The sequence below is a fragment of the Aethalodelphis obliquidens genome, unplaced genomic scaffold, assembly GCF_003676395.1.
Source record: "Aethalodelphis obliquidens isolate GAN/ISIS:26980383/991018 unplaced genomic scaffold, ASM367639v1 scaffold31, whole genome shotgun sequence".
Lineage (NCBI taxonomy): Eukaryota > Metazoa > Chordata > Mammalia > Artiodactyla > Delphinidae > Aethalodelphis > Aethalodelphis obliquidens.
The window spans coordinates 15,124,976-15,136,941 of NW_020837975.1; the positions used below are offsets into that span (position 1 = coordinate 15,124,976).

Below are 11,966 nucleotides of genomic sequence, written 5' to 3' on the forward strand. Positions count from 1 at the left end.
CCCGCTTCTGCCTCTGTGCTTTCTGTGCCTTGTCTGGACCCTGGAGCTCTGGAGTGGAAGCCCACCCACTTCACCTGGCTCCCCAGGGACTCGGACTCACCAGCTCTCTGATCTCTCATCTCCCCACCCCCAGTGTGGCCTCAGCTATGCACGGGGACAGTCATGACCGGTATGAGCGTCTCACGTCTGTCTCCAGCTCCGTCGACTTTGACCAAAGAGACAATGTGAGTGCCCTCCCCCCAACTTCTTATCACCCCTTCCTCCAGGGAAGGTGGGCTCAGCAGCCTGTAGCTTCCAGCGTTACGGAGTCAGGGGCCTATGGAGTGTGGCCTTTTCCTCAGCAAGGGTAATGCTTGTCCGAGAGCCACGGGGTAGCCCCTGAACCCAGAACTCCTGGCTCTGTCTTCTATGGCAGCCTCCAAACCAGCATAGGTTGAACATCTGTGATTTCTAAACGTCATTTGCCCCGATAGAGTTCTGTGCCTGCCTCCAGTGATCAATGCTAAGGACGACTGTTTCCTTAGATGTGGTTCTAGAAGTAACAATGAGCCTTCCAGGCCCACCTAGCAAAACACACAGTCCATTGTGCTGCTCAGAGGTTGCAGGCTGGCAGCCCCTGGCTGCCTGGGGCCAGCTGACCTGCTTGTAGGTTGGAGCTGAGGGCCAGGGGCCCCTGTAGACAGGGCATGTACTTGGTGATGCAAGGGGACCCCAGACCCCTTTCAGGTCAGACACCACACTCCTGCCTGGCCCTCTGTCATCCTGCCGGGGTCAGAACTCTAATCCTGGTCAGAACCTAATCCTCAGGCCCTAGGGTGGCACTGATCAGTCCAGCTTAGGCTGTGGGCCCTGGGGGTGGCAGCTCCTGTAGCCGCCGTAGCAGAAGCCCGTCAGCTTCCTGAGTTGGACTCACACTGGTAAGTGGCAAAGCGAAGCTATCACCCCTGCCAGCCAGCGGTGTCCAGATGATCCCCAGACTCAGGTGATGTTGGCAACAGGTGGCACAGTCCTGCATTTTAGCTGGAGGGCACCTCTCTCCCTCATCCCGGTAGGAAGTTGAGGGAGGGTCTCCCTGTCCAGCCCTGCCCCGCGTATCCCCACTCTGCCCTGAGTGGGGTCTCTGTCTGAAGACAAGCCTGGGGGCTTGAGAGCAGGACGTTGCAGCTCACGGTGACCCTGGGCTGGTCCCTCTGGGGCATCCTGGAAGGTAGGTGCAGGACCTTGGGCAGCGTAGCCCACCGCTCTGCTCTTGGCAGCCACGTCGCAAACTCGCCACGTTAGCTGCAGGCCTGAGGTCCCTTCCTAGAGCCCTGAACCCCACCCATCCCCACCCCGGCCCACACAACTGCAGGACTTTCTCCGGTTCTGCCGCCCCCTTGGGTGTTTGTGGGGATCTGCACTCTGGGCACGAGCGTCCGCCGATGACCCCCTTTGGCCTTGGTCCTTTTTCTTCTCTGAGGGCTGGCACCTTTCCTGTCCCCTTCTCTGGGGCTGAGCTAGTTTCTGTGGGGACTGTGGGAGCTGTGACAGGTGAGCCATAGCCTGCAGGTGGGTACGAGGTCGGGGTTGGCTGGAGGGCAGGCTTGAGGGGGAAGGGAGGCTCGGGCTGGTGGGGTGAGGACTCTAGCCGATAGCCCTCTGTCCCCACAGGGTTTCTGTTCCTGGCTGACAGCCATCTTCAGGATAAAGTAAGTGAACGGTCTTCAGGCTCTAAAGAAAGAAAGAAACAGAGAAACTTCAGACCTGTCATCTCCCTACAAAGTCCAGAGACCAGCAGCTTTGAGGGCCTTAGCGCTCCTAGCCAGCCCAGCACCCTCCTGCCTGCTCCAGGGAGCCAGGCCCCCGCTGCTCCTCCAAGCCGGCCTCGCTTTACCCCCTGACAGTCTCCTATGCACCCGCCTGCCTGGGGTCCTGCTCTGCCCTCAGCTCTCCCCACCCCTGCCACCCCATGAGAGCAGGGGCTCACGCCGCCACCTCAGAGCCTCGGGCAGCTAGCGGGTGGGGGCATCAGGCAGGCTGGGAGCAGCCAGCCCGCAGCAGGCAGGAGCCAGTACCCAGCAGGCAGAGGTCAGGAGATGGAGCCAGAGTGTGGCAGGCAGGCAGTGAGCCCTGAGAGAGGCAGGAAGCACGGACAGGTCAGCACCACCACCGCCCTCGGCCCTGGGCCCCTGGGGCCCCTCCCCAAGTCTAAAGGGCTTCGCCGGCACCCCTAAAGCACCACTGCTTCCCAGACCTCCCTCCTCCCTCCCGCCTCTGCCTCTTCCTGCCACCATCCTCGTCCTCCCTTTCCAGATTATCCTCTTACTTCCTTTTCTCCCCATTCCTCACTGTTCTTCCTCTCTGCAGTCTTCCTTCTTCTTTTCCTTCTTTCTTTCTCCCCTTCTTTTGCTTTCTTCCCCCCTCATCCCTCTCCTCCTCTATTTTCCCTTTCCCTCCCCTTCTCTCTGCATCCTTCCTTTTTCTCCCTCCCTTTCCCTCTCTCTCTTTCCTCCCTCCCCTCCCAGAACATGGGGGACCCAGAGCCCCCCCTTTCAACCCCGTCCTGCTGCCAGACTGGCAGGGGCTAGGGCGGACGTGGGCTGGAGTGGGCAAGGGCAGGCGAGCCGAGCGGCCCCTCTGTTGCCCTGGTCCTCACCGCATCCCTCTGTCTCCGGCGCCTGCAGGGATGACGAGATCCGGGATAAATGTGGTGGCGATGCTGTGCACTACCTGTCCTTCCAGCGACATATCATTGGGCTGCTGGTGGTCGTGGGCGTCCTCTCCGTAGGCATCGTGCTGCCCGTCAACTTCTCAGGGGACCTGCTGGGTCAGCGAGGGCCAGGATGGGCAGGGCGGGGAGAGGAGGGGGCAGGAGGGGATGTGCCCTGACCTCACCGTCGTCCTCGCCCTCCTCCCACCCCCCAGAGAACAATGCCTACAGCTTCGGGAGAACCACCATTGCCAACTTGAAATCAGGGTAAGGGTGGGAAGCTGGTCAGTGAGGCCTGAGTCTGCGGCCAGAGTCTGGGTGGGAACAGGGAGGAGAGGAAAAAGGGAGTGTTCAGGGGAGAGATGCTGAGGCTGCAGAGATGGCTGTGGGTCCCTGAGGGCTTAGGATGGAAACAGAAGGAGCAGATCCCAGGGATGGCCAGATAAAGAAGAGCCGTGTGCAACCCTGGGCCAAGGAGGGCTGGTTGGTGATGGTTGGAGGGCAGTATAGCCAGCAGGTAGGGCATGAAGAGATGACTTCTTGGGGACATTTCAGTTGGCATGGAACAATCTTGGGGTCTAGAGGATGTGGGGTGTGGGGCCCGCCTTGGGAGGGCGTCAGAAGTGCTCTAGGGGCCCTGTACCAGGGTTTAATTAACAGCGGGAGGTTGCGGGTGTCCGAGAGTGTTCCCAACCCCCGTGGCTCCATGCACCCCTCTGCCCTCCAGGAACAACCTGCTCTGGCTGCACACCTCCTTCGCCTTCCTGTACCTGCTGCTCACCGTCTACAGCATGCGCAGACACACCTCCAAGATGCGCTACAAGGAGGACGACCTGGTGAGTGGAGCAGAGCCCAGGTCCGCGCCCAAGCCCAGCCCCTCCCCTTCCCTCCAGGCCTCTCCTGCCCGAGTCCTAAGGGGTATCGGCTGGCTGGCTCCGGGTGAGGCCAGCTGGCTTTGAATCCTGGCTCAGCAGCTCAGGATTCCTCCGCCCCCACCATCCTGCCAGTTAAGTTACCTCTCCCAGCCTCAGTTTCCTCATCTGTGAAATGAGAGAACAGTTCCTCTCCCGAGGTAGGTGGGGGTGAGGTGAGGCCGTAAGGCACCGGGGCAGGAAATACCTGCGGTGGGTATTACGGGAGTGATTGTCCCTCTCTTTCAATATTCACTCCCCAAACCAGTACTGAATGCCCACTGCATGCCACCCACTGTGCTGGGGCCTCACAGCCTGAGGATCTGAGAGTAGAACCTCCTCTTCCCACTGTGTAACCCCTCAGGGAGCAAGGGGCCTGGGGCTCTCACTCTGTTCACTGCCTGATTTCTATTAGAAACACTCCCCCTGCTTTCCCTGGGCCTGGCTTCTCCCAAGGCCTCCTCCTACTCCTGTCTGCTCCTCTCTGCTCACCTGTTCCCCACCCCTCCCTGCATTCTCCCGGATCGGAGCCTCAGGAAGGCCAACCTGCCCCGTCTCACCCCAGGTGAAGCGGACTCTCTTCATCAACGGAATCTCCAAATATGCAGAGTCAGAGAAGATCAAGAAGCATTTTGAGTGAGCAGCTCCTCCACTCCCACCCCTAGGACCTGTGGACCCTTCTCTGCTTTCCATCTCCAAGAGCATCCTCACACGCCTCTCTCTCGGGAGGGTCAGGGGCTGCAGTGAGGGGTGGAGGTTAGGCTAAGGAAGAATTCTCTGACTCCAGGACGGTCTAGCACTTGGGCTGGACCTCAGAGCCCTCAAAGAGCAGGAGAAATACTTGAAAAATGAGTCCCCTGGGCCTCTCCTCCTGGCTTGAACAGGGTCATGGAGTGTCGACCCCAGGTCCACGGGCCCTTGGGGTGTGTGGCCTTCTCAGAACTGTGCATGGCATTCCAGAGCTTGTGTGCAGACTAGCAGGGAGAAGCTCCTCGGCTTTCAGTGGATCCTCAAGCAGCCCAGGAGAGCCTGGACTGCATGTTCTCCGAGACGCTCTTTAGCTGGAAGTCTGTCTTAGTGAGGGGGTGGATATACACCTCCAGGTGGCCAGAACAGTGTACAGGATTAGGAATCCTATCACACATCCATCTGTCCATTCAGCAGACATTCTCAGGTGCTGTTGAGGTCACTGCGATGGCCTGGGGACTATGAAAATGAGTACGAGGCCATCCAGCTCTCGGGGCATCCGTTGATCCGGTACACTGTTTATGGTGCACGTACTACGTGCTTCATCCCAGGAAGACAAAGAAGAGCCGGGCTTGATCGGTGGGGAGCTCACTGTCCAAGTTGTCTGTTTCAGGGGTCAGTGGGTGATTTTGTTTAGGAAACAGTCTGATTAAAATTAGCGGTCAGCCTATGAGCAGGGGTTGGGGAGACGGCAATCCTGACTGGAGTTTTTAGGGTCGGTACAGTGAGCATTACGGAACAGCCTTTTCATTGACCCGTTCATTCCACAGCACAGTGGATATTTACTGAGCACCTACTATGTGCAGGCTGTTGGCCCAGGCCTGGGTCTGTGGTGCTGAGCAGGACGCAGCCCTTGTCCTCGTGGAGCCCCTGGCTAGCTGTCAGCATCAGGCAGGGTCTGGGGTCCAGGTCTGCAGTCTGTCTGGGTTGGAGGACTGACCCAGCACAATCAGGGGTTATCCTGTGTACAAAATCAGGGAACCTGTGTGGTGGGGATTAGGGGATTAGAGATTAGTCGGGTGAAAATGAGGGCTCAGCCTGCCACAGGGCTAAAGGCCCTTCCGAAGAGGAACCCTAAAATGGTTTGAGCAATAGCAGTGTCTGGGGAAAGGTCTGAAGCCTCCTGGGAAGTGCTTTTCAAGGACCCCGTCCCAGATTTAAGTTTCCAAATTCTCATGGGTTTGGTCCATCTTGTTACTTTAGAACCATGTCTCCTGAATCTTTAACACTTGGTATTTCTTCTTTAAAAATTAAAAAAAAAGAAAGAAAAAGACAGGGACTCAGTTTAGATTAGGGATTAGGATCAAGGAGCCCTGTGTGATCAGGATGAAAAAGGAAGCGCTCCTCCACTTAGCCTGCAAGCATCACTCGAGCCCTGCCAGGTACCAGGCACTGAGAGTCTATCTGGTCAGTCTTAGGTCAAGGTGGGGTCAATCTCGGGTCAGGATTTCAGGGTCAGTATTGGGTCTGGGTTATGGATCAGTTTGGGTCAGGGTAAAGGATCAGTCTCCGGCCAGGGTTAGAGGTCAATCTCGGGTCAGGTTTCAGGATCAACCTCTGGTCGGTCTTGGGCCAGAGATCATTCTGTAGCCCAGGGTTGTGGGTTGGTTGGGGTCAGCTGATGGTCAAGGTTAAGTATTGGACTGTAATCAGGTCTTCTAGGAGCAGGGTTAGGAGAACAAGCATGCTAGAAAGAGTTTCTCTCAACTTAAAGTTCACAGCCCCAGACCAGAATCAGGCCACAGCCGTGGTGTCCCCAGCACCCCGTAGGTATACATGCCCCCGCCTATGTGCGTACACTCCCCCCACTCGGATAAGCATGAGGAGGAATTTCGAAGTTTTATTCTCGGGAACTGTCATTTTTGCAGACTCAGAAAGAGGGAGCTTGCATTGGGGCTGTGTGTCTTGAAGGTGATGGGGTCACAGGGGAAAGTTGGGGGTGGGTGGGCAGGGTCCCTGCAGAGGATGATGGTGGACTGTGTTTCAGGGAGGCCTACCCCAACTGCACGGTTCTGGAAGCCCGCCCATGTTACAACGTGGCTCGCCTGATGTTCCTTGATGCAGAGAGGTAATGGGGCTGGGGGCGGGGGCAACACCCGAGGGCCCCCTGCCCTTTGTGGAGGGCATCTTGGCTGCCATTCAGGAACCTGGCTCCCCTTCCAGGTGTTTCCCGGGACATTTGATTTTCCATGCCTCGTGGCATGCAGGATCTTAGTTCCCCAACCAGAGATCGAACCTGTGTCCCCTGCAGTGGAAGTGCAGAGTCTTAACCACTGGATGGCCAGGGAATTCCCAAGGGGCGTTTGATTTTAATTCACCCCCTGGAGTGCCTGTCAGTTCAGCTCTGGAAAGAGCAAGGCCTGGAGGTTAGAGGAAAGGGGCCCACTGTCCCCACCCTATTTGAGGACATACCCTTCCTCAGCTACAGTGTGGGAAACTTAGGCCAGACTATAGGAAGCACTTCTGCCCCTCAAGGGATGGTGGGGAGACACTGGGCTGGGGACACGTCTGAACTGTGCATCCTAAACAAACCAAAAGAGTAAGGTGGCCCCTGTCCTTGGGGAGTGGACTGCGTGACCCCCGAGCTGGGCTACTACCCATCCTCCAGCCAGACCCAGTTGGGCAGTAGGTGACCGGGCACCTGGGTCCCACAGGAAGAAGGCCGAGCGGGGAAAGCTTTACTTCACAAACCTCCAAAGCAAGGACAACGTCCCCACCATGATCAACCCCAAGCCCTGCGGCCACCTCTGCTGCTGTGTGGTGCAAGGCTGCGAGCAGGTACGGGGTATCCTGGCCTCAGCTCAGGCCTCAGGGCCCCGAGACTCCTGATGGGTGAGGGGGGAGTTGGAAGGTCCCGGGGAGACAGGTCGCAGTGAAGGTGGATGCACCCCACGGTGGGGCCCGTCCCACATCCCCAGGAACACGCACACGCACACGCACGCACGCCTTGCACATAAATACCCCAAGGTGAAGAGACTCCCAGAGGAAGCAAAGCTGGGGTGTGGACCGCAAGCAGGTCCCCATCTGTTCCTGGAAGCCCTAGTCCCATTGTTGGGCTTGCCCCCTATCCCTACAGTGACCACGTTTTCAAACCCCAAATCAGAAGAGGTCAGCCAAGAGGACAGCTTGCTGTATTTACTAGCTCTGTGGCTTTAGGCAAGTTTCTGGACTGCTCCGTGCCTCAGTTTCCTCGTCTGTAGGACAGAGCTACTTGTCCCCACCTCCCAGTGTAGTTGTGAGGATACGCGAGTGGACGGAGAGCTTAAAGCAGTGCCTGGGCTGCAGTCAGCTCTGGGCAGTGCCCGCTGGGGGCTGCAGGGACCGGCGGCTCTGACCAGGGCCCTGCCTCACCCGACCTGGCAGGTGGAGGCCATTGAGTACTACACGAAGCTGGAGCAGAAGCTGAAGGAGGACTACAAGCGGGAGAAGGAGAAAGTGAACGAGAAGCCTCTCGGCATGGCTTTCGTCACCTTCCACAATGAGACCATCACCGCCATGTGAGCTCCACCCACCCGCCCCGGCCCCTAGGGACTAGCCAGGGCTCCAGGTCCCAGGTAACCGTGCCCCCCTCCCCCAGCATCCTGAAGGACTTCAACGTGTGTAAGTGCCAGGGCTGCGCCTGCCGCGGGGAGCCCCGCTCCTCCTCCTGCAGCGAGTCCCTGCACATCTCCAACTGGACCGTGTCTTACGCCCCTGACCCCCAGAACATCTACTGGTGAGCAAAGGGGGATTGCGGGGTGGCTTCCTGGGGCCGGCGTGGGCTCCAGTGGGGAGAGGGAGGCCCTAGGTGTCGCTGGGGAAGGATCAGGCGTCCAGCCCTGGAGTGACGCCTCCGGACCTTCCCAGGGAGCACCTCTCCATCCGTGGCTTCATCTGGTGGCTGCGCTGCCTGGTCATCAATGTCGTCCTTTTCATCCTCCTCTTCTTCCTCACCACCCCGGCCATCATCATCACCACCATGGACAAGTTCAATGTCACCAAGCCCGTGGAGTACCTCAATGTAAGGCCCACACCCCGACCCTCCACACTGTGTCCCCAAACGCAGATACCAGGCCCCAAATCCCTCCTGGCAGCGGCAGGTGGGGGGTGGACCACATGCCCTCCAGTCCAGCTCCCGTTCCGCTTTTCTAGCCCAGCCCCGCTAAGAAGGTCCCACACGACCATGGGCTGCAAACCCCTCTGTGCACTTCCCTTGGGCTCCCTGCCAGCTTCCCCCTAGGAGAGGCCTAGAGGGGCTCTGAGGGAAGAGAGAGCCTGGGTCCATTCCAAACTGATCATGTGACCTTGAACAAGGTCCTTCTCCAAATCCCTCGGTCTCTCCAACCAAAGAGTGAAGGGTCAGACCAGACCAGACCCTTGGCTTCCAAACTTGGATTCTGATGGCCTTCATCAAAAGGAATCTTACATGAAACCCAATGTAGGAAAGCGAGGTCGCTCAGATGACGATGGGTGTGGGGGCATTTCTGCTGCTCTCCCCTCGCCTCTTTTGCAAACCTCCTTGGAACCTCAAAGTTCATGAGAAGGCACTTTGAAAATCATTGAATGATGATAGCATAATAGATAAGCCCCAGGCTGCCTGGGTTCAAATCCCCCCCACCCACTGCTTACTAGCTAATTTATTGACTCTCATTTTGCTTCAGTTTACTCATCTGTAAAATGGGGTAATATCATTCACGTAAGAATTAATACATGAAAAGTACAGGATCAGTAGGTGTTCAGAGATGCTAACTACTAATATTATTCATGCTGGGATTGTACATATGGCCCTGGCCCCCAGATGTTCTGACATGAGGTCCTGAGCGCTGGGGGGCCCAGGGCTCACTGGGGGAGGGGGCAGGTAAGCAAAGCAAGGTGGACCCACTAGACTACCCCCACCTGACACATTCTGCCCCCCTCTGCCCTTTGCAGAACCCCATCATCACCCAGTTCTTCCCCACCCTGCTGTTGTGGTGCTTCTCGGCCCTGCTCCCCACCATCGTCTACTACTCTGCCTTCTTTGAAGCCCACTGGACACGGTGAGACACCCCCTACACACACACCACGCCTCACTGCGGTCCTCCTGGGCGCACACCCTCTGCCCTCAGGCTCCCTGCTCTGGGCAGTCCCAGAACTGGCAAGGGAGGGATGGTGACCAGCATCCTCACCTGGGGAAGCCCCCCTCCTTCCCTCCTGGGACATCATACGAGCTGGGGGAGCAGGCATGGGGGCTGGCTCATCTGACCTCTGCCCCCCCATGTCCCCCGCCCCAGCTCCGGGGAGAACAGGACCACCATGCACAAGTGCTACACCTTCCTCATCTTCATGGTGCTGCTGCTGCCCTCGCTGGGACTGAGCAGGTGGGTTTCGGAGGAGGGGATGGGAGCTGGGGTCCGGGATTGCCCGAGGGGGAGGGGGAGCTGAGGCTCCCACCTCCTCTACAGAGCCGAGGGGGGTGCCCATGTCTGGGGGGATCCCCAGAGCTTGTGGATGGGCCTCCCCCTCCCCTGGTGTTCTGGGCCATTCCAGCTGCCCCACACCTCGCCTCTCCTCTCTTCCCCCCTCCTCTCCTCCCCTTCCCTCTCCTCTCCTCTCCAGCCTGGACCTCTTCTTCCGCTGGCTCTTTGACAAGAAATTCTTAGCTGAGGCAGCTATTCGGTTTGAGTGAGTGACCGGGGTCCCCAGGGAAGGAGACCAGATGGTGGGGGTGGCTGTTCCCCCATGGGATGGTGCAATAAAGCTCCCACGCCTGCAGCGGGGAGGAGGAGGGGGCTTATGTCACAGTCAGGGCCATCCCAAAGGTTGCCCCACGGGCTGTCTTGGGTGTATACATGGGACGTCCCGGGGTCAGTGTTGGGAACCTCTCTGGATTCTGAGGTCACCCCCAAGGTGTATTTGGGGCTTTGGGGCCCGCACTTGGGGGGTTTCTATGGTGGGCTTTGGGGCTTGTATCCTGGGACTAACCATGGGAGTCGGGCTTCACCCGGGTGGTTTGGAGAGGTCTATGGTGGGATCTTGGTTGTACTGTGGGAGTGACATGGGGGTTCCTGGAGGTATCCCTGAAGGTCTCTGGAGGCACACCTTTGAGTATCTATGGAAGGCTCTCGGGCTCACACCTAAGAGTGCCTATGGGGGACTCTGGGGCTCACACTTTGGGCTGTTTCTGGGGCACAAGTTCTGGGAACACCTCTGAAGTCTCGGGCTGTCATCCAGTTGTGCCTCTGCAGTTCTCTGGGAATCGCACCTTCCCCGGGAATCCCCTGTGAGGGGGTCTTGGGGGACACGAACCTTGGCTGTTTTTGTGGGCACCAGCTCTAGGGGTCTTGCTCTAGGCCATCTGTGGTAACCTTGGGCTCACACTTGGGGTGTCATGGGTACTGACAAAGGCCCCTGGGCTTCCCTCTCTGAAGATCTCTGGGGTAGGTTCTCTGGAGCTTCAGTTCTGGAGGGGTCCGAGGCTCACACTCCGGAGGTGACTCTGGGTTAAGGTCTAAGGCAGGGAGCCTTCTGGGTATTGCTGGGGGTCTTTGGGGTCACGGGGGGATGGGGGGAGCCTCCGGCATCACACCCTGGACACTGGTGGCCTTAGGGGTCTCAAGCACTCTCTCCGGGGGTCTTTATGGGGCACAAGTTCTAGGGGTGCCTCTGGGCTCACTCACGCTGAAGGGGTCTGGGGCTTCCTTTGGAGGCATCTGTGGACTCTCTGGCGTCTGCCTCTGGGGTTCACACTCGGGGCACTGGGACACAGGTGCTTTGAGGGCTGACCTGAAAGGTCCATGTGGAAGAAGGCACGTTGGGGGTGCTGGCACGCTGGCAGTGGGCAGGGGGCCACCGGGTCCCCCAAGGGTGCAGAGCTGGAGCACCCGGTGCCCGCAGGTGCGTGTTCCTGCCGGACAACGGCGCGTTCTTCGTGAACTACGTCATTGCCTCAGCCTTTATCGGCAACGCCATGGACCTGCTGCGCATCCCGGGCCTGCTCATGTATATGATCCGGCTCTGCCTGGCGCGCTCGGCCGCCGAGAGGCGCAACGTGAAGCGGGTAGGGCCACCCGGGGCAGCCGCGGTCCGCACAGCGTCCCCTAGTGGGCCCAACCAGAGACAGTGACCGCCGTGCTAGAGTGTGGGGGCGCCCGGGGTGCTGAGACTTGGACAGCGAGTTCCGTGGCCCTGGGTTACCCTCTTCCCGTCTGGGGCCTCAGTTTTCCCATGTGTACAGTGACAGGTTGACACAGCTAATCCTGTAGGCCCCCGCCAGTTCTGACAGTCTAGTGTTCTGTGATGGGGGTTGGGGGAGGTCTGGATCTAGACCTAGGGTCCCTCTGCCCTAACCCCACACGAGGGCTCTGGGCATCCCATTCCCAAGCCCACCAACCTGCCAGCCCCTCCTGCCTCGAAGGCCCCTCCTAATGCCCCATCACTGCGCCCACCCTGACCTCCGTCTCAGCCACAGACCCTCTCTCCATCGGCTTTGTCCTGCTCTGCCCTGGACATTGGGTGCCTTTTCCCCCCCGGCTTCTTTCCTGGCCCCCTCCCACTTCCCACCTGCCCTGAGCCCCTGCAGAGCGCCCCGCCGCTCCCGAGCTACCCTCCCTCCCATCTCGCCCCCTGCCCTGAGCCCCTGCAGGCCGCCTCGCTGCTCCCGA

At 58.9% G+C, this 11,966-nt stretch overlaps 1 protein-coding gene across 3 annotated transcripts in view; it reads left to right on the plus strand.

Moving 5' to 3' along the window:
• TMEM63B (transmembrane protein 63B) overlaps nt 1-11,966 on the plus strand; it is a 23,824-nt gene that overhangs the window by 8,777 nt on the left and 3,081 nt on the right. For all 3 annotated transcript variants that reach the window (XM_027127382.1, XM_027127384.1, XM_027127383.1), the window contains 15 exons: nt 134-224; nt 1,651-1,688; nt 2,664-2,806; nt 2,905-2,956; nt 3,417-3,525; nt 4,166-4,236; nt 6,335-6,415; nt 7,002-7,125; nt 7,711-7,844; nt 7,925-8,062; nt 8,194-8,347; nt 9,256-9,362; nt 9,597-9,683; nt 9,922-9,987; nt 11,200-11,362. In XM_027127382.1, the coding sequence (XP_026983183.1) occupies nt 134-224; nt 1,651-1,688; nt 2,664-2,806; nt 2,905-2,956; nt 3,417-3,525; nt 4,166-4,236; nt 6,335-6,415; nt 7,002-7,125; nt 7,711-7,844; nt 7,925-8,062; nt 8,194-8,347; nt 9,256-9,362; nt 9,597-9,683; nt 9,922-9,987; nt 11,200-11,362 (1,558 nt within the window). The remainder of the gene's footprint in view (nt 1-133; nt 225-1,650; nt 1,689-2,663; nt 2,807-2,904; nt 2,957-3,416; nt 3,526-4,165; nt 4,237-6,334; nt 6,416-7,001; nt 7,126-7,710; nt 7,845-7,924; nt 8,063-8,193; nt 8,348-9,255; nt 9,363-9,596; nt 9,684-9,921; nt 9,988-11,199; nt 11,363-11,966) is intronic.